Source organism: Stylophora pistillata, chromosome 6, assembly GCF_964205215.1.
Source record: "Stylophora pistillata chromosome 6, jaStyPist1.2, whole genome shotgun sequence".
NCBI lineage: Eukaryota > Metazoa > Cnidaria > Anthozoa > Scleractinia > Pocilloporidae > Stylophora > Stylophora pistillata.
The window spans coordinates 2,833,718-2,855,470 of record NC_142524.1 but is presented as its reverse complement, the minus strand read 5'-3'; the positions used below and the strand labels follow the sequence as shown (position 1 = coordinate 2,855,470).

The 21,753-nt window shown below is 37.9% G+C and overlaps 2 protein-coding genes across 4 annotated transcripts; one reads left to right on the top strand and one right to left on the bottom strand.

Annotated features, from left to right (window-relative positions):
* Positions 1-2,330: 2,330 nt before the first annotated feature.
* On the bottom strand, positions 2,331-11,667 carry LOC111327315 (ribosome biogenesis protein NOP53). Of its 3 annotated transcripts, none has more exons than XM_022931469.2 (13): positions 11,454-11,667; positions 8,846-8,922; positions 7,928-8,176; positions 7,366-7,421; positions 7,167-7,262; positions 6,459-6,563; positions 5,282-5,443; positions 5,032-5,087; positions 4,280-4,396; positions 3,958-4,024; positions 3,667-3,743; positions 3,351-3,440; positions 2,331-2,501 (listed from the first exon to the last, which is right to left on the bottom strand). In XM_022931469.2, exons 1-12 carry the CDS (start codon positions 11,582-11,584, stop codon positions 3,368-3,370), a joined length of 1,266 nt encoding a protein of 421 aa, XP_022787204.2. In that variant the 5' UTR covers positions 11,585-11,667; the 3' UTR covers positions 2,331-2,501; positions 3,351-3,367. The 3 variants fall into 3 exon arrangements, with proteins under 3 accessions (XP_022787204.2, XP_022787206.2, XP_088580883.1); XM_022931471.2 differs by having other exon boundaries at positions 7,366-7,409; XM_088724757.1 differs by having other exon boundaries at positions 7,366-7,425; positions 7,929-8,176.
* A 333-nt stretch (positions 11,668-12,000) lies between these two features.
* On the top strand, positions 12,001-13,588 carry LOC111327314 (ectonucleotide pyrophosphatase/phosphodiesterase family member 5-like). The gene has a single exon (XM_088724756.1). The coding sequence runs from the start codon at positions 12,136-12,138 to the stop codon at positions 13,453-13,455; it is 1,320 nt and encodes a 439-aa protein (XP_088580882.1). The 5' UTR covers positions 12,001-12,135; the 3' UTR covers positions 13,456-13,588.
* Positions 13,589-21,753: the final 8,165 nt, after the last annotated feature.

Here is a 21,753-nt window from a genome sequence, read left to right as displayed (position 1 = left end):
TTGTGAAATCCTGGGCAATGTATCCGAGGAAAGTTTCTCCTTCGTTGCTTTTGAAGTAGTATCGGTTCCACTTAAATGAAACGAAAGCTCTTCAGAAAACATTCCAGCGAATGAATTTCTACGTAAAGTTGCTGAACCGTTTAAGAACGTTTTCTCATTTTCATCAGCTGGACTTGGCGGAACTGTATAGGACGATCCCTGAGGAATAGCTAAATAACTGACCGAAGACGACACTACTGGGCTTTCGTCTCTATCCACAAGTTTGACATCTGTAAGCGCTGAGCTTTCCTCCTCAGTAATTGCCACTATGCTGGGCTTTTCACTTGTTTGCTCTCGCTCGGTACCAGCGCCTTCGTTCTCGATGTTAATCCTCGGAGTTCGTCCCTGAGGCTTCTGATCTACGTCAGGTGTTCTTATGTACTTGCTGTAGTTTTTTATGACATTTTCTGCCAGCGAGAGCCTCCGGTTTAATATTTGGGAATGAGCGTCTGTGGAACCGATGGTGTATTTCTTTTCAGTCTCCATTCCAGTGAACGGTGTCTGAGGCGCTGACAGACGCCGCGTGGATGGAGACGGGACGTAGCGAGAACTTGGTGGCGACGTCTCTGGGGCTTTATTATTTTTGTTATCGACTGACTTTGAAAATCTTTGTTCAGGGCTCGCCGTTTTCAAATAAACATACGTTTCTTCCTCTTCTTCTTCGTCTTCATCTCCGCTGAGTCCGTCGCTATCACGCCAAGCAGTTTTCTCACTCGGCTTTTTCTTTATAAAGCTCTTGAAGCCTTCTTCGGAATCGATAGATTCGAAAGATTCCTGTCCAGTCTTTGCCAACCTCTCACGGAGCCTTGCCCAAGCAGCAGCTGGCTGATCCGACTGCTGATGAAATTGCTGGCGCACCAAACTGCGTACATAGTTACTGCTTCTTGACAAATTCCCTAAATGAGTCATTGATATTCTCTCAGAAGCCCAGTCGCCCTTGGTTTCGCTCATTCTTCTAAGAACTGATCACACCAACGGTGAAAGCTAAAGCGATGTTTGGTTACTAAGGCAGGCAGGCAGGCAATCAAGGTAATGATCATCGAGGCAGCAATCAATAACACTGCCACAGAGAACTTCCCTCAAACAAAAAATTTGATTAACACGCTGTGCAATTGCGGTAATTTCTCTAAAGCACTCATCCAATTAACTATACCCGTGCTTGTTATATCTACACTGTCCATATAAAGTTATCCACTATTAGCCCGAAAGTATAAACAATTTGGGCAATTAAAATATGACACAAATGAATCTTCGTTGACAACACTAATTTCCTCCGAACTCATATTTTGCGGTTTTCGAAGAGATAAAGATATAATTGCATTGTTTATGGTAACGATTTTTTTTATAGTTGTTTATAAAGCTGCTTTTATAAAACTAAAAAAATTTCATTTAACTCCAAAACAACGCGCTTTGAGAAACATCGATTTTGAGGTAAATACAAAAGTGTGTTAAGTTTGTAAGGACTAATGTGAGCTTGAAGAACGTTCTTTATTTTGGTGAATAAAGTTGAAACCATGGCACCTCAAGATTTCATGTACTAATATCAAACTTTCTCATCTCTCAGTGGAAAGTTGACCTATAAATATGAGACACCTAGAGACAAACAACATTACATTGTTTCAAACGATGCAGTAACTACGTATGATGCACGATCCTCGCAGTAGATAGCGCTATTTATGCAATAGCGAAAATCAGACCTGAAAAAAATCAGGCCTGTACGGGATTCGAACCACTGACCTCTGCGATACTACTGCAGCGCTCTACCAATTGAGCTAACAAGCCAACTGGGAGCAGGCCGTTAAGTTGATTCGTAATAAACGCGTGAAAGTGATAAATCAGATACAATGAATATATGAAGTTCATATATTTCACTTTCACGGGTTTATTACGAATCAACTTAACGGTCTGCTCCCAGATGGCTTGTTAGCTCAATTGGTAGAGCGCTGCACTAGTATCGCAGAGGTCAGTGGTTCGAATCCCGTACAGGCCTGATTTTTTTCAGGTCTGATTTTCGCTATTGCATGAATAGCGCTATCTACTCCGAGGATCGTGCATCATACGTATCTAATACCGCAGTTCAAAATATATGAACTTCATATATTCATTGTATCTGATGCAGTAACTCTTGGTCATGCTGTGACTTCAGCTACAAGCCGCCACAGGCGTCTACAATGCAGTACTTCGAACAAATGAGCGAAATAAATAGAAGAACAATAATTCTCCCATCGTCTTGTCCATGTAAAAAATAACAATATCAAAGGGGGAGGATCCGATACGAATACGTAAGAAACTTCCGACAAAGTTAAATGTTTTATTTCTTCTTTTACTTCACAATTGTTAGAATTACTGATAAAATCGAAGGTGAAATAAGATTTAAATATGTTCTGACATATTAGGACAAATGATTTGTGCGTGCCAAAAAACTGCACTGAATTCTTGTGTAATTCACCTCTACATCATTTCTGAAACAAAACGAAAAAAACTTCCTCAAACATATACAAGTGGCAGAGAAAATTACACAGAAAGTCTACCAGCTTCTACGGTTCTATCACTGAAAAGGTTAGTCACTCGAATCGTGTATATAATCGAGCCACGTGCGAATGTGTTCAGCATTCACAATGCCATAAAGGAAATTAAGAATTCTCTGCAAACCATTGCGAAACAATTAATGTAAACAAGTGTGTGTATGAATGCGGCTACAATTAACTTCAGAAGACTTTTATGGAGCAGTTTATGACTAGCGGACACCAAGATTCCATTAGACATTCTACTAGATAAATAACAATAGCCATTAACGGAAAGTACGATGAAACTTTAAATACAGTACAAAGCTATAAACATAGAAGAATATACAGAATATGGCATCGTTACAATAAATGCAATCGTTTAAAAATGATTCAAAAGTTTCTAATCGAGTTATATGAATAATTGCGTCAGAATTTGCTCGTTCAAAATCGATTCAAAAAGTGAAAGTTTTAGCACTACAACTCCGTTTGAGATGCACATTTAGCATAGTCCTTTCTTTCATTGCTCTTACGGAAAACGCCCGACCAGCTTGATTCTTCCTTTATATCCTCGGGAAAATTAAATTCAGGTTTCTACAACTAGTAGATCTGTTTCTGTTGAGTAAGTCATCTCAAATGTATATTTCAGGGTATTTCCACTCTGCCTTTTAAAAAGCAAGGTGCACTCATTTATAAGTGATTGTGAAAAAAAGGAACTCACTTTAAAATGCTAACCAAACTAACTAAAGATACTGTTCTTTCGGCAAGATTGTCTGTCAGTTAAACATAAATAGAGAAAAAACTTACCGTTTTGATCACGGAATCTATATTTCCTTGATACAAGGCTTATCGTATGATTTTCTCGTATACGTCTTTTGCTTGTATTTTCTGTAAGGTCTGTTGAAGAAAAAGATTGAGGATAAGATTTTCAGAGATAATTCCTGGCCCCCTTTCACTATAAAAATTAAATTTGGCTGGTAATGGAAGTAAGCAGTCACACAATAACTTAGTTCAGATGAACAACTTTTTCCTACTCAAACCCCTAATGAGCTACTCAATCAAGTCCTTGATTTAAAACTCGATAACCTCCGAAGTAAAACAGTGGAGAAAGTTGCCAACTTACTTGACAGGGAGTCTTGTTTCAATGATGTTTCTTCGCTGAAGACTCTTAAATCTGTCTTCAAATAAGTTTCCTTCTTGCTGTGAAAAGAGCGACATAACAGCTTGAATGAAAAAATTTTCGTAAGTGTTGGACTTAAGTAATAATTGAGTTTCAGAGTGAATGTTCCACCTATCACTCGCTCACTAACTGATTCAAGTAGGTTCTTTTCGAAGATATCAATCCAAAAAAGAAAAGAAAAAATAACTGGGTATTTTAATCACACTTAATGACCACAGTTGTAGGCGATCCAACCTTTAATGTGCGGAGACTTCCGGACAGCTCTGCACTTAGTTGAATCTCACAATCTGGTGATTCATATCTGAAGTTGCAGTTAAGTAATCAAATAAGACTTCTTTGTTTACTGATTAAAATGTACTCCACTGCATCAAACATTAGCATTTATCTGAGTCTTTTGTTGCAGTGGCAATCACTTGCTCTGAAGGCAGGGAACACAACCTCATTGCTAGCCACAGACAGTGAAGCTGGGTGGTATTCAGTACAAGTAATATCATTTAATACAATTATAATATTATTGCTAAGGCTATTCCATTCAATAGAGGTACATGTAGGATACTTGTGTCTGCTGAGTCTTTTTGGTTTAATCAAAGAACTTGTCTCTATTTCTTTCTTCTCCCTCCTTTTTTCAGCTTCCTCGTCAGCTATCTTCATTTCTTTCTTCAGAGCTTTTAATCTATTATAAAAAATGTTTCAAGGGTCCAGTAATCAAGACTGAAAAGCATTCTAAGATTTACGTAATTTGTGTGATGGTCAAGTAATAAGTAAAGTCTGTTTACGAGCCTAGTGGCCCATTAGGCCGGTGCTTAACTCCGGTTTTTGTAGCATGAAGCGACCAAGAGTATTTCTACTTCCCCCTGGATGGGATGCCAGTCCATCGCAGGGTTACCCCCCAGCATTAAATTGCCGGTACCCATTTATACACCTGGGTGAAGAGAGGCACTGTGAGAGTAAAGTGTCTTGCCTAAGAACACAACATAATGTCCCGGCCGGGGCTCGAACCCAGACCACTCGATCCGGAGTCGAGCGTACCTACCATGAGGCCACCGCGCCTCCACGGCTCAAAGTATTGTCAAGTAATGCACAGGGTTTAAATATTAAATGGGAGGACGCACAATATTCCTAGATGATCTTCATCTGTTATTAGTACAATTTTTCATCAAAAGTATTATATGAGGTTCATATTACGTGAAATATGTAAAGGAGATTCAATGAAAATGCGATCACAATTCCCTACACAAAATAACAATTAATTTTGTTTAACATAATAATTGTTAATACATTCAAGCACACATATCAGCTTCCACCAACCTAAAAATCTCATTTTGTTGCATCTTTTCTTTCCTTTCTGTCTCAAGTCTCTTCAACTAAAAGACATATATCAAGTTTTCATGAGCATAATGGATCAGATACTGTAATCACACTTGTGCCTTTATCTTTCCCTGTAATATTTACAAACTCTGAGTAATGACAAGATTCCAGTCTTGGGCCATTTCTGCAAACTCTTAGGGTAAGAGTTAATTTAACAAAAGACCACTATAGAATTTACTCATTAACTTACTTCCTCTTGTTTCTCTTTTTCTTTCCTCCTCTGCTGTTTTGTTTTTCTGTTGAAAGCTCTCACGGGTGCAGCAAGGGTACTTTCATAATCACTTTCATCAGCATCGCCCTCTGCATCATTTTCAGCAAATAGTCCTTGACTCATCTCTTCATTCCATGTTGGCTAAACATCACAAATTTGAAGTAGTTCAATGGATTAACTTAGCATCTGAGCTACAAACAAATGCTAACTTGAACATGAAAATGAAGGTAAAATCTATGGTGACTAATCAGAAAGAAAGACTTGTGTAACAATCCAAGACAAAACTATTATAATACATGTATAACCATACTATAAAAGTTTTTTGTATTCTACACCAGCCTCTGTATCACTAGGGTCGTAATATCGTTTTTGATTAAAAAATAATTTTTTAAATTGATGCTAATGAACTCTATTTCATACACATCATTTTGCCATCTCCACCCGCAAATAGCAAAAGCTAGACGAGGCGGGCAGAGAGGTAAGGTTACAGCAGTCATAACAGATATTAGTATAATTTCAGAGCTGAACAAAGAGTTTCCAGCAATCTGACTGGTCGAGCGGTTCCTTATATGACGCTATATAAACCGCTCCGCGCGGTTTATATAAAATGTTAAACTAAAATGTTAATAAATGTTACTAAAATTTTATGATTTTAGATATTTCTCTGTTTTTCAGCTCTGAAATTATACTAAAACAATTATTCGCCTCAGGTTCGGTGAATATTGTCACATAATCCCCTCGACTTCATCTTGGGGATTATTCGAGAATATTCACCTCGCCTTTGGCGAATAATTGTTAAATATAATAACTGTAAAGTAACTAACTAACTAACTAACTAATAATAATTGTAAAGTAACTAAATAAACTATCTGGATAAATAAGAATTACTAAAAAACAAGCTAACTAAAAGGTTACAAAATATATAGTCTTATAGAATAATATTACAATCAAATTTACTCCTAAGAGGACCTATCGATTATTAGTACATTGATTCAAGGATACAGAATTTGCCTTTTCTTGTAGAAGAATGGGCACTTCAACATAATCGTCCTCTGTTTCCATTGTCAAGAGCAAAAAGTCACGAGAATTTTTCTTAAAAGCTCCTTTAGAGCTAGCTTCACAAAAAAATTGAAAATTTTTTACTCTTGATGATTACCAGATTAGCTGCCTCCTCTGCAGTCAAGAGCTTCACTTGTCTTTTCAGTTTCTCTATTTCTTTCACTTTTCTTAACTCTACATCATGGGCCAATTGAAGCAGAGACTGAAAGTAAATTCACAACATTGATGAGGGAAAGATATATTGCTGTGTTTTCCAAAGGAGGGAATCAAAGCCATATGCAACGAAGGGCAGAGGGAGTGGGGGTGCACAATTCTTCAGTAGAAGGAATAAATCCAGATCATTGTCTACTTTAGGGTCTATTGGGTGAAACCGCTATATTTTTAGTAATTAATCTTTTGGAATGGCACATAAAAAATTCGAGACTCATATTTGGCTGGTGGTTCAATAAAAAGTCAAATCTGTCATGGGTTAGCAAACTGTCAAGTGATGATCTATTTATGATGTCAAGATCACTCTCCTCAAATAATTCCATTTCAAAGTTCTGGAGAACATCGCTCCTTCCCCTTAGAGTGTAACACAAAGCAAAAAAGGTGACATTATCATGACCAAACTACCCACAAAACTACCATACCTGCCTAAGAAAGCTCAAATTTTATATCACAATTATTATTGATTTTCTCTGGGGTCTGCCTGAAATAACTGTTCCCTTGACCGTTTCCTGTACTGTGAGTAACATTTCACTGGACCTGCCTTAGTAAACGTTGCTCTAAATTTGTATTATTTTATAACAGGAATGCTCTTTACCTGATGATCTTCAAAAGTTGGATTGTATGATGCACCAGGTGAACAAACTTCAACAGCTACTAACTTAGAAGTCTTCCTGTTGATTGTCTTTGGTTTCTACAAATATTAAAAGAATTATATAATTAATTGAGCAAGAAAGTGTCCCAAAAAGACAAGAAAAAATTAATCTGCAATTTAAAATGAAAAGAAATGCCATTACCCTAACTTCAATTCTCTTAGTAGTTGAGAGGAAATGTTCATCACCTGTTGGAATATCTTCAGACATGAATTAAAAACAGAATAATCAATGCCATTTACAACATGAACTTCAATTACAGTATCTTAAAAGCCAAATCATACCAAAAACATGTAAGAAGCATAAAAATTAATCTTATCATAGCACATGTTTGCACCAAGGATCTATTGTGTGCCACATGATTTCATAGTCACATAAAAGTTTTTCCACCATTTCAGCATCTGTAAAATTGACTCAATAACATATTCTACAATTATTATATGAATATATCATATAAATCTATTTTCTAGCACAACCTCTCTCATACTTATGTATCCCAAAATTTTCAAAACATTACTGTGAATTTAGGTCAACATAATTTAGTAGTACACAACTTTAATTCACATCTTCCTTTATTTCTTAATCAACAGAGAAAAATACATATCAACTTAGTTTGTGTTCTTTTCACCTGTATTCCATTTCAACCTGCAAAAATGTTCATGAATATAATAACACCCATAGTAAGTAATATCTATTCACTGATTACCTTGTGTTCCCCATAGATCATAGACTGCCACTGTTTTGGGCTTGTTTCGATTTATCTGAGCTTTAACAAGTTTGCCTTTCTCCTCTTCAACTTTAGAATCAGTAGATGAGTTACTGAAATCTTTCCTCTGCTTGCCCTTTTGAGGAACTTTTCTTTTCTTGCTTCCAATTGGTTTAATTTTGCTTTCAGGTAAAAGAAGCTGATCAGCTTTCAGGATTTTTCGTTTTCTAGATCGATCTTTGGATTTGCCTGAACATAAGATTGACACACACATAAACAAAAATCTGCATGAGGATGAATTAAATTCACTTATTTCAATACACTCAATCTAATCAAACTGCAGGTGGCTTTCTAATTCAAGATGAAGAGCTTTTACTGCTTATTAGAAGTAGCTAATCAGAATGGCTCATTCATAAGGAGAATTTATTATCTCAGTCTTACTTTGTGAAGAAATTTTGTGTTGTATCTGTTCTAGTGTACTTCTTGCATGAGTATCAGTAAAATCAGGGAGGAAAAATGAGTTCAATATTTTTTTTAATTGAGTCTGACTACTGAAGTGGTCAGTCCTAAATGTTGGCAATGCCTCCACTGCATTGAGTCTAAGCCTTTCCCGGCACCATACACTGAGTAATGACAAAAATCTCATGAAACTCCCTTACTCAGTGGGTGGACCTTAAAATCCTCTTAGCATTCCTTAATACTTCAGTGTATGACTCTACATCCAAAACCTCAATCACAAAGACAGTCCAAAACAATGTTACAGATGCCTTAATGAGACAGCCAATTCTGATTGAATTTCCATTATACACACCAGAGCAAACCAGAGGCCATGGAAAGATGATGATACAGATCTATTCACAACAATGTTCAATATTCAATCCTGCTTTATATACTTATACTGCATTCATTTTACTGTACCTTCAGTACTTTTTCTCTCTTCAGCTTTGTTGTCCAGAAAATACAAGCCCTCATCTGGTTTCTCAGACACTGGACCACTGGATAATGAAGGAATATCATAAATGATTGTTATAGTTCGTGACAACTTGGAACTGAAACACTGACTACCATATTTACCCATGTGTAATATGCACTTTATTTCTATGAAAATAACCATTAAAATTGCACTGCATATTATACATCGTGCATCATACGTAGAGATTCCATTGTTTGTCAGGCATGTCCTAATTTGCATACATTAAAAACACAACAAAGAAAGTAACACATTTAAAGCTTTAACTAAATTGCTTATTTTCAATGAAAAATTCTAGGTGCATACTAATTTTCTGCTCTCAAATCAAGAGGAAAGACAAAATTGCTGACTATTTTCACAAGTGTGCAAACAGGTATGTGGATCAGATTTCAAAGTGAATATGGAAATTTGGCCGTGTGTGAAGAAATCTCAAGTTACATGGAAATTTTCAATGAGAAAGTAAGATGAAAGTGAGAAAGAAATATTTTGGGACAAAAGCTTTATTTAAAGCAGTTCTTGATTTTCTGTTCTGAGCAAAAAATGTGCAAATTTCTTAGGTGTATAAAGCCCACGCGGTGGAATTCAAGGTGGGTATATTGTTGTTTATGCTAAGTGTCATGTAATGTCTGATTACGATAAAATACAAAAATACAAATATTAAAGCAAAAAAAAAACTTTACGGCCAGAAAATTGCATAGTGTTATGTTGAAAATTCTAAACATACAATGATTTGACAGAAAATCTTCAATACTTTTCAGACATATTGTTGTGCTAACATAATATTTACCAGGCCATGGAATCTTTAAATTAGTTAGGCCTCGCTTGAAATCCTAAAGCTTGGTCTCAATAATGTCAGAAATAACTAAGTAGCAAAAGATATTAGTGTTAACTTGAACTACTTGCAGAATAAGACATCACGTCTCAAGTATCACATTCGACACACATATAGAAACTGTGAAAATAAAATAACAATGCTTTAAGTCACACTCTGTGATCGACAGAGTGTGACTTATGAGATAAAATGTATGGAGTGTGGCGATGTCTATATTGGAGAAACGTCAAGGAGTGCATTTACAAGAGGCAAAGAACACATGAAGTCACTACCCAGAAAGGAAGAGCGGTCAGTCTTGTGGAAGCATTCTAAAGAGAAACGCAACAGTAGTATGCAGAAATTCGAGACAAACGTTACCGTCTCTTACTCCAATGATGCCATACTGAGGCAATTATCTTAGGGTGTTCAGATAAACAAAGTACCAGAAGGTTCATTGATGAATTCTAAGAGCGAGTAGAATTGTTTCCGCATCCCCCACACGATAGTGACACAAGACCACGTAAAATAAGTTACCCCATGTTGGCTTACATGATGTCTGAGAACATAAAACATTTTGCAGTAAATGGTTTGAAACATTTTTAATCAGAAAATTGCATAGTGTTATGTTGAAAATTCTAAAAATACAATGATTTGACAGAAAATCTTCAATACTTTTCAGACATATTGTTGCGCAATATTGTTTTCACATTTTTCATAAAACATTTTTAATGCATCTTACATGAGGTTCTTTTTCACTGATGAGGCTCGAAGAGCAAAATATATTTCAAGATTCCCAAAGCATTGTTATTTTATTTTTACAGTTTCTACACGTGTGTCGAATGTGATACTCGAGACGTGATGTCTTATTCTGCAAGTAGTTCAAATTATTCAAACGCATTCCTAGCCTCAGCAAATACTATTTCTTTAAGATATTAGTGTTAACAATATAGTAAATTTCTTATTCTTGTTGTCATAATAAATAATAAAATGTAAGAAGATTTAACGTGTCTTTTTTGCTGTGAAAAACTTTTTTCTGATAAATTTGGTTAAAAAAAAGGGTGTGCATTATACATGGGCACATATTATACATGGGTAAATACGGTAAATAACAACTGAAGTTCTAATCAGCACTGGCTACCCCTTTGTGAATTGAAATAGTTGTCTGGTTAGGCATAGTGATAACTCAGGCACGCTTACTAAATTACAGATCATTGTAAACCCCGATAGAAGTCTAATTACTCCTGCTATAACAAATAAATGAGTACCCAGTTGCTAAACTTTTGAGTTCATTGTCTACCACAAATTATATAGAAATACTCAGATCATAAACAGTACTGTATAGGCACCTGCTTACAGGGCCACCAATACCTTCATTATTAATATGCACTGATGTCAAAGCAGGCAAGGTAACTGATTAGAATTTACCAGTTAGTGTCGAATTTCTGCATGTAATCTTTTACACACTCTTTGGTTTTAATTTCTTCCTATACATTAACGTTTAGCCTTAACGTAGGCCTATGTCGTAATTTTTTTCTTCAAGTCAAGATAAGAAGCTTTTCCAATGAAAACGCTGAAACGATAACATTATTCCGATAACTCATCATTACCAACTTCATCGATTGCAATGATTAAATTTCAAGGAAATCTGAAACTACGATGGCCAAAATTCCACGTGTAGAGCTCAGCTGTTTGGCATCAGCTTAATCAAAGCACGGTTATGATAGTCAGATTACAACTCAACTAACCCAGTTCTTTCTTCGCGTCTTGCCTCTTCGAGATGTTCCTCGACATCTTTAATATCAGTGTGCTTTCTCCAGCTTTGTTTTGATTTTTTACTAAATCTCTTTTTCTTCGTCGTCGCCGTCGCCGCCGCCATGTTGATTTTCTTTTCGCTTCGGGAAGCGTGGGCTCAGGTATTGCGCAATAGAGATAGAACTAGAACCCAGTTTTCCGGAGAAGCTAAGGGAAATAATATATGCAAAATACTAAGACTAGATTGTTAACTACATGGAACACACAATAACAGCCTTATAATGGCATGAAACTATTTGACCGTAGATATCTCGAGAACACATCAATATTGAATTAGCCCCTCCTGAATATTTAATCGTGTCAGTGTAAAATGGCACAGTACAAGACTTTTATTGAAAAAGGATTTATTCTTTCCTCCTGCACTAATTTTACAACCCAGTCTGGCACACAGCAATTAAAAAATCCCGAAGGATATTGTGGGATAATATCATCTTCCTGTCCGATTTCTACTGTTGTTGCCTTCTTTGTCCCTATCTGAAAGGAGAATATTATTATGCATCCAGTCAATCATTCAAACGACACATCAGCCAGTCTCTCAGGGATTGGCTTAGTTCTCTAATCCAGCTGTCAGTTTGACAAACATTAATTTATTTATATTAATCAAGTGATGTTCACATGTTCACGGAACAGTCACAGAAACACCTGCATAAGTGCAAGATGACGCAGTACAAGGCTGCACTAGAAGGAAGAATTATTCCTTTTCTTTCCCTCCTAATTTTACAAACCAGTCTTGTATACAGCAATGGAAAAGATCCGGAAACATTAATAGTTGTGTCAATGGATGGCTTGAGATGGCAATACATTGACGAAGGATTTGCAAATACACCTAATCTCGACTCAATCGCTCGAGATGGGGTCACAGCAAAGTTCATCAAAACTGTTGTGCCAAGCAAGACATGGCCAAACCATCACAGCTTCCTCACTGGGTTATATCCTGAAAGCCATGGCATTGTATCAAATAACTTCTTTGATCCAGTTTACCAAGAAAATTTTGTCCTAGATTATGATTGCAGTAATTACGACCCTAAATTTTACAGTGCGTCTGAGCCAATTTGGTTGACTCTGCAGAAAAATGGCGGCCGAAGCGGGGTTTATTTCTGGCCGGGATTTGGAGGTTACCCACAGAAGCCCTCATTTTACGAGAAGCTCGCACTCTGCCCCGTCAATTGCAGTGAGATTGACCCAAAAGACTTACCAAACATGAGAAACAGCAGCAATGGATGGCCGCCTTATCTTCATTATATGGTGAACCACAGTGAACCTGTTCCAAACAGAATTGATAAGATCATAAAGTGGCTGACGACAGATTCCCCACCGAACCTAATACTCTTATATTCAGAAAATCCGGACAGTACCGGACATGGATTCAGTATAAAGAGTGAGCAATACAAAGCCGCTATGGAGAAAGTAGACAGTGATACAGTAGAATACCTTGTCAACAGTCTCAAGAACAGAGACATGTATGACAAAGTCAACATCTTGTTTGTTAGCGACCACAGCATGACTGATACGTCGTCAACAAAGCAGATTTTCCTGGAGGACTACATCAACATTGATGACTTCCAGCTCGTTGAAGGAGGAGCCGTCGGTCACATCTGGGCTGAGGATAAAAAAATTGACGACATCTACAGAAATCGTACAAGTGCTAACAATGTTCACATGAGGGTATACAAGAAGGAAGACACTCCAGCAGAATATCACTGGAAGCACAACCGCAGAATCCCGCCGATTTTCGTCGACCCTGACGTTGAATGGGTCATTAGGACAGAGCGTTCAAAGACACGCCAAGGGAATTGGACAGTGGGAGATCATGGTTGGCCTGCATTAAGGTCCAAAACTTATTCTGTGTTCTTTGAACGTGGTCCTGCCTTCCAGAAGGGGATTGCCGGAAGTGTCACCTTTCAACACCGTAGACCTGTACCCTCTGATGTGTAATTTGTTGAGCATTGAGGCTAAACCCAACAACGGCTCTTTTGAAAATGTTAAGTTGATGTTGACGGGATATGTTTCAAAACCAATCGCCAAGAGCATCTCTTATCGATGTCAATCACTAGCTCTTGTTTTTCTTATCATGTCGAGCGTGATGTCAATCACTAGCTCCTGTTTTTCTTATCATGTCTAGCGTGATGTCAATCACTGGCTCTTGTTTTTCTTATCACGTCGAGCGTGATGTCAATCACTAGCTCTTGTTTTTCTTATCATGTCGAGCGTGATGTCAATCACTAGCTCCTGTTTTTCTTATCATGTCGAGCGTGATGTCAATCACTAGCTCTTGTTTTTCTTATCATGTCGAGCGTGATGTCAATCACTAGCTCTTGTTTTCCTTATCATATCGAGCGTGCCGGTACTGAAGGAGGATGTTTCGTAAGAAATCGGGGGTGTTTTTCTTCAAATTATAATTCCTTTGATTTTTATTGTGGAATTTTAAAGAGCTTTGGTTTAATTTTAAAATTCCCATGATTTTTAACAAAGTGCTGTCAAACGCTTGTTGCAAAAAGCGAAAAATCGACCAACTTCAAACCTTCAAACCGCGTCTTGGTATGTGTGGCATCATGTCAAACTACATGCTGGCACAAATTTTGGTCCTTATACTAAAATAATATGAAATAAACATTTGGATGATTCAGAAACGTGCCGGCAAATCATAAAGCTTTGCGATCCCATGTGGCCGGAGGTCACGAATTTGCATGACGCAAATCAGTTGTAGAGATCGTACCGCCGAACGGTTTTAGAGAAGGAAGGGCTCTCAGTGACGGCCTCAGCATAAAATTTACAAGAATAATGAAGAGAATTTAATAGCGTTTAATTCTATTTAAGCCAATGAGTTTTCTGTTTCATTTCTCGATACTGTCTTGGCGAAAAGCAAAGACGAAAAGATAGAAAGAAAAGAGATAAGCTAGGATCGCAGATCGCTGCAGGCGAATAAATACAGAGGCAGAGGTCCTTAATCAGACGCACGTCGATGAAGGAGAACTCGTTGAGAGGGGGACAACATGGACTAAGTGTCGCTAGTGACATTTTTAGTCTGGGAATTATGGCGAATAATGTTTACAAAAATAAGAGATGGAAGCCTTATCCTTAATACTTCAAAATGCAGTGCACCTCAATCCAGCCAAGAGGCCAGTGTTAGAAAATACATATATTTTTCCAGTTTAGGAATAGCTGAACCTTTTTACTGGGTGAAAAAATTTCAAATTAAATTTATATCGCCACATTGACCCTCTCGCATGTTAATTTGTAGCATTTTTCAGCTGGCTTTAGGTAACTGTTGAATGTAGAAGCAGGAACCACGAAATAAACGCACTGCTAAGAGTCAAAGTTACTGTTTTCCTACTCTGATAAGTACAGCAACTGTTGCGCGCTGTAACATCGATCGATTGATTAATGGCTTGAGAACTATGTTCGTACTGGCTAATAATTCTCTCATAGGTTCGTACTTATAATTGTTACTTTTTGTCAAAGATTTCTTTTCTAAAAGTGCTCCTGCTTGGCTCAACATTAAGGAAACGACGCACACTTCAATATGGGCGTCTCGTAATTTTTGTTTACGTTGAGAAGATGCATTTTCTACATTTTGTGATCCACGGAGCGCACTCGATACTTACCTCATAATGTTGTCTAGACTGACGTGTCAAATTAATAAATCTGTTGATAGATAGCCATGTGCCGAACCTCACTTCTCAACACCTTTCTTGTGAAAATCCTTCATTAAATTTTTGCCCCACACAGATGCTACGTGAAGAAAAATTAGACCCCCTCCTGACTTTGCAAAATCGGTAGGGTCAAGAAATTCAAAGTCCTATAAAGCTCGTCGTGCGGGGACCGTGGAGCTATGGGGTTCAGTGGGCTGTAGCCCCACCAAGAACAATTTATTATTATCATTATTATTTATTTTAATCTTTGTAATTAAAAAAATGGCAAATTTTTCTTAGGACTGAAACGCGTTTCCAGTGATTTCAGAAGCTCTAGATTTCAAAATTTGCGGGGGAGCATATCCCACGACACCCTATCTAGCAGTCTTTCTGTACTGTAAGAAAGGCTTACTAAGAAACAGACAAAAGGAGGCTCTCCTCGAAGAAGAGGCCCCAGGACCCTCATAGATAAGTTGGTGTCAATGAGCTCACACTACGCGGGAACTACAATAGCTCCTCCGATCCAAAATATGCTTCATGGCCCCCGTTTCATATCAACGTTCATATAAAACTCAATTTTTTGAAACAGCCTTTTCCCATTTAGCTTTTGAACTGCACTGCACGAGCAGCATCTAACAAGGTCTTCGAGCAGAGCGTTGTAAGATGTCTTTTTTCCTCTGATCAACCCCAGGTTACATTTAGCTGCTCAAGAATAGACTCCTTAGCATTTGACAAATTAAATTCTTCCTCCATAGCAACCAGATCTTGCTCAGTTAGAGCTTGTACGCTGGGGGCTGTCTGCTGTTTCACTTTTGCTGCCATTCTGGAAAAAATGAAGCTACCTGTTGAGTTGTCAAAAACTCATAGACACTGAACATGCGCTCTCCTTTCGATCCCTCTGCTCTTCTCATTTCTGTTGCAACCATTTTCGCGTCGACCTTTCGCAACTTTCTTGTCTGATGGTAAATCTAGCGGTCAGATGTTCCCGTTGCTTTTCGTTAAAACGGTAAGCTTTCTTAACTTGTTTTAAAGCGAAACCTTGAGACGATTTCACATATCCAGTGCGACGAGGACAAGTTTCAGGAGGTAGAGGAATAGTTGGCACGGAACTTGAACCTTCCTCGAGCCTTGCAGCATATTTAACCTTCGCTTTATCAAAAAGTGTCTCCCTTTCAACCGTCTTTGTGCATGTTCCGAACGCGAGATGCTTTTCCAGAGAAGAGTGCCTTTGGAAACTACGCGTGCAGCCCTCTTTTTGACATGGAAACACTTGATCATCGCCTTTCACTTCACGGCCATATTCCTCTTCTTCTGCGGTCCGTTGTGTAAGTTTTAGTTGGCTCTTTAAGTTTTCTCCTTAAGGCGATCTCTTTAAATTCTCCCAGGGAATAGTTTGGTAATGGCGTTCTGTGCAAAATTATATCATGAAAGATTAACGACAAAATCAAACACACCTAAACATTATCCAGAGCGAGATTTGGTGTGTTTCACACAGCGAAAATAGCGTTAGGTGCAGCTTGTGCACTGCAACCTAAACGAAGTAAAAGTTTTTTTTTTCCAGTATAGCGTTCGAAATAAAAAAAAAACTTGAAATAAATTTTAGAACAAAAATTGGCGCCAGGTTTGATGTTTTCAAGTGATCTTGATTTCAAGCTTTCTCTCGCCAAATTTTTCAGTCTCAAAACTAAAGACAGATCGTGCTACATTATAGCTAGAAACTGGATAGAGAATATAACATAAGGTTTACCACTTGTTCCTTCCAAAGAGATGCATTTGTCGGAGCCGATATCAAATGTTTGCCACACCCTCATTCCAGCGGGATAAAATCTGAAGTTGTTCAGTTTACTGGGGGCACAGTTTCGCGTTCCCCAAGACTGTCTTACATCACTACACGAATCCCAGAACTTGCACTACGATTTTATATCATTTTCCTATCAAAGAATTGTTTTAACCATCTTTAACTATCTTGATTACTTCGTAGCTCTCAAGTACGATTTCTACAACTGATTTGCATCATGCAAATTCACGACCTTAGCCACAGTGCGTCGCAAACTCTTTTATTTTTCCGGCACTTTTCTGAATTACCCAATTTTTTTATTTCATATTATTTTAGTATAAGGACCAAACTTTGTGCCGCCATGCAGTTTGACATGATTTCTCACATACCAAGACGCGTTTTGAAGGCTTGAATTTGCTCGAGTTTTCGCTTTTTGCAACAAGTGTTTGAGAGTACTTTGTTAAAAAATCATGTAAATTTTAAAATGCAACCAAAGCTCCTAAAAGTGCCATAAATAAAAATAAAATGAATTATATTTTAAAGTAAAAGCATCCTCAATTTCTTACGAAACATCCTCCCTCAGTACTAGCACACTAAAGTTGCTCAATTTTACTGTATTTTTTGCATAATTAATTAGGTAAAAACCCGAATTTTCGTTTTTCCAGAATTTTCTCGGAAACATTTGATTTTTCAGACTTAAAAATATTTTTTATAATATATCTTCCTAAAGGAGTTTTCCGGGAAAATTATCAGATTTTTTTATTTTTTCAGCCTGGTCAGCGATTCTCGATATTGACAGTCATGGGCTCTTAAGTTGCATGGCCTCAAGATCAAAATCAGTGTTGTCTTGAGGGACTCTTTTGTTTCCAAATGGCGCCCACGCGGATCCCATAGTCGTTAACATATGATTGCCTCATAGTAAGCGATTCCAAAGCAGGTAAAGTGAATTTTTAGGTTGTTTATCAGAATACATGGAAACTGAACACTTGTGCCTTCCATCGACATACTCGCCATAATTTAGCCCTGAATGACACTGAAGTTTCAGTTTCATTTTTGAAGGTGATAACGAAATGTTAGCGTGATATTCATTGTTGTCCCATCCCCCAGGGTTTCTGGGGGTGGGAAACCCGAGGGGGTAGCCTGATGGTGCCCGCGCCAATACGTTAAAGAGGTGGGTTTTTCTTGATTTGAACAAACTAAGCGCACACATGTACAGTCGTATAGGATAGGTGTTATGAATAACTTCCGCAGTCACGACTTTCCTTCGCTCCGCTTGGTTTCGCTTTTAGATAATTTGCAGGAGTGATTAAAACAATATCTCGCTGGTTTTTTTCTTTTTTTTTCGATAAGGAAAAACTCGCTTTGGAGTGATTCAGTGACTATATTTTGTCCTTCATTTACGATAGAAGTAATTTTCCGATGAAGCAATCTAACTGTAAGCGGGAATAATAGAAAACATCCGCTGTTTATCAAACTGTCATAAGCTTGATATGAAGTGAATGTAGGTAAATCGTAAATCGTGTATTATCAAAATCACAACTAACACCTAGTAGCTGAATTACTCGCGCAATATATATAATTTACAATAATTTAAAAAGCACATGTTACAAAAATATGAATCATACAATGCTAACTTCTAAATATAAACAATTAAAAATATCAATAATAATAATCCTATTTAGATTTACATTTGCTCTTTTGCTGCATAATGCATTATGAAGGAATTTTGAAACCTTTTGGTCTTGATACCGGGCAAAGCAAACATTCGCTAGTTCCTTAGGTTGCACTAAGAAGCATTATTGCGCGCGGTAGCAGGTCAGCTAATTTATGCTGGCCATCACTCTCTTTGATCTGATTGAATAGACTTACGCATCATTTTTCTCGCCTATCACAAAGTGTTTTCAGATTTGCATCTTCTAGCGCTTTTCTATACGACGCCTCTGGATAAAATGATCCTTAAAACTCGCTTTTTAACCCTCTCGGTTTGATCAGACAAGTAGGCTGGTAAACTAGAATGGAAAGCTTGAGAGGCGTCAGTCGAAGACAGAACGAATACATGCGCAGTAGAAGTGAATTAGAGATATGCGGTCAATGGCAGCGCGCCATTGAACTGACATCCTTCCGTGCATTGCTGCCATTGCCACAGAGTTGTTTGACTTCCCGCCTCCAGTCGCGAGGCCGCGTGTCCTTTAAGTCTAGTACTTTGTGTAGCTTACGGTTCTTGTCGATGTTACGTCTAGAAAAATTTCGAACTCACGCTCGGTTGAAGAGACTCGAGGAGCCGATTGAGGTTTGTGATTGAGCGAGTGAGCGAGCGAGGTTCGATTAGGAAAAACTGTTCTTCAATACGGACAAGAATATGGTCACAGGGTTTACGTTCGTCGATTTCAAAAAAGCCTTTGATGTCATAAATCATGAATTATTGCTGAAGAAACTGTCAATTTATGGAGCCAAAGACCTTACAGTAAAATGGTTTAGGTCATATCTTACAGGAAGGAACCAGTATATTCGTGTAAATGGCTGCTGCTCCTTTAGTCAACAGTTACTCCAAGGTGTTCCTCAAGGAACAATCTTAGGACCCATTCTTTTCCTTGTGTTTATAAATGATATGCCTTTGAGTATACGAGACTCTACACTGGACATCTATGCTGATGATATAACCTTATCAAAAAGCGCTAGGTGGGAAAACATCTCAGCCATCAACCATCAGGATCTTAAACACCTAACTGAATGGTCAGCACAGAATAAGATGTTTATAAATAATCAAAAAACCAAGTCCATGCTAGTAACAGGGAGGCGCCTACGGAACAAAGTTGCCTCTCTTTCAATTGATGTAAATTTGAATGGAAATTCCATTGAAAATGTCACCGATTTCAAGCTTTTTGGCATATAATTAGATAAAGACGTTGCTTTTGATCGTCAGATAGAGGAGTTGAGCAAAAAAACTTGTGAAACGGATAGCCCTCTTTCGTCATATAAGTCCTTATCTAAAATGGAATCAACGTGAAATTTATTACTCCACGATTTTAAAACCTGAGTTCCTTTATAGCAGTTCGATATGGACCTCTTGTAGTAAGGAAAATCTTCAGAAACTTTTTCGCCTTCAGAAACGTGCAGCTAGAATTATTTTAAATGCCGAAAAAACGGCCCCCTCTATTCATTTATTCAATACTTCAAACTGGATTCCTTTCTATGTCGAATCATATGTAAATCGTTGTACCTTAACCTACAAAAGACTTAATGGTAATACTCCAGAATATATAAATGACTTACTAATCAAAAACTCTGACATCTATAATAAAAAAAGCAGATTCTGTAATCTAAATTTAAGCTGTCCCCGCTACAAGAGATATACAGAAGGTGGCCGGACGTTCACCGTAAGAGCAATCCAAGAATGGAAGAAGCTAAATGTACACCTTAAACGTAGTCCTAGCGTAAAACATTTTAAAGGATCACTTTAAAAACTTTATTAATATCTAGTAGTTTTTATCTTTCTTATATAAATTATGTTTGCTAGATTGTAGGTCAGTTTTTGATTAATTTTCTCTTGTATTTACCTCGAGGACCATTAGGTTATCAGTTTAGTTACTGTCAAATGTCACCCTCTCCAATAAAGTATACTTACTTACTTACTTAGTTACTTACTTACTTATTTACTAAAATAAATAAAATACACGAGAAGAAGGGCCGAGCGATGATAAACATAGAAGACAGAGTTTCAAGACTTACAAATGTTTTTCTGACTGTAGCGGTGGTACCGAAGCTTAAGTTAAGAGTCTGAAATCGGCAACGAAAACTTCGGGCTAGAGAATACTTAAAAAATATTCGCGCGCTAACAAGCCGTAGCGTTTAAATAGTTCCAAAGAGGGCATGCATAATTGCTAAGTTAACACATAAATTCGCACGTGGAATCATACACTTCGTTCTTATAATAAATCGCCCTATACCTTCTTCTTTCCCGGTGCACTTTGTTCCTCGCAACTTGACTAGGAGCGTGTCAACGGATGCAAAACTTTCTGCCCTTTATGGATAAGGCGCTTTAGATCAGCATTCAGCCCTGGCCTATCCGTTTGGTGAGCCTTGACTGATCGCCCAGGCATGATTGGATGATCCCCGTAATTGCGGCCAGTTTATTATCACATGAACTAGGCATGACTAAGCGAAGTGTCCAATGGGACCTCCAACAGAAATCGACCAACTGACTGGCAACGCGGCTTGGCCTTTTATCGCGTGTTTTAACGATCTTGCTCAGGGCTTGGGATTTCTGGGGAACTTTGGGCAGGATCGTGATAGACAGATGATTAGAGAGACCAAAAGCTGGTCCGCTTGTCGGGTGCTTTGTAATAATCCTTCAAGTTCGTGTTTATCTGATCGAGTGTATTTTTACCTCGTTTTATGTTGATTAAGTTGTAACGAGAGATTGATAAGTAAAAATCGAACGCAAAAGGCAATTGCAAATCCAACGCTTGGAATGGCCAGCTCGAAATATGCGCTCGTAGAGAAATATATATATCTTATTAACCAAGCGCGAGGGCCGTACTGGGAGAATATCGGCCCGAGGTCTTGACAGTATGGACCTCGCAGCCCTCGGTCCGTACAAAAAAGACCGAGGGCCGATATTCTTCCAGTGCGGTCCCGAGCAAGCTTGGTTAATAAAAGATTTATTATACGACTGAAGTTCAGAGGGACACAAGTGCGGTATCATTCGGGACCATTCGGGACAGTGCCCGGTCCAATACTGATAGAATATTGACCGGCAATAGAGCATTTTGATTGGTTGATTTTAGTTATTGGCCCTCTGACTGCCCGAGTCGTGTAATAAGC

Bases quoted from the DNA above. Each gene is read 5' to 3' on its own strand.
- LOC111327315 (XM_088724757.1), bottom strand. From the start codon at position 11,584: ATGGCGGCGGCGACGGCGACGACGAAGAAAAAGAGATTTAGTAAAAAA. The intron at 6,564-7,166 runs GTAAAGAGCATT...ATTTACTTTCAG, and splicing joins CAACTTTTGAAGATCATCAG to TCTCTGCTTCAATTGGCCCA. The intron at 5,444-6,458 runs GTAATCATCAAG...TGTGATGTTTAG, and splicing joins CAGAGGAGGCAGCTAATCTG to CCAACATGGAATGAAGAGAT.
- LOC111327314 (XM_088724756.1), top strand. From the start codon at position 12,136: ATGTTCACGGAACAGTCACAGAAACACCTGCATAAGTGCAAGATGACG.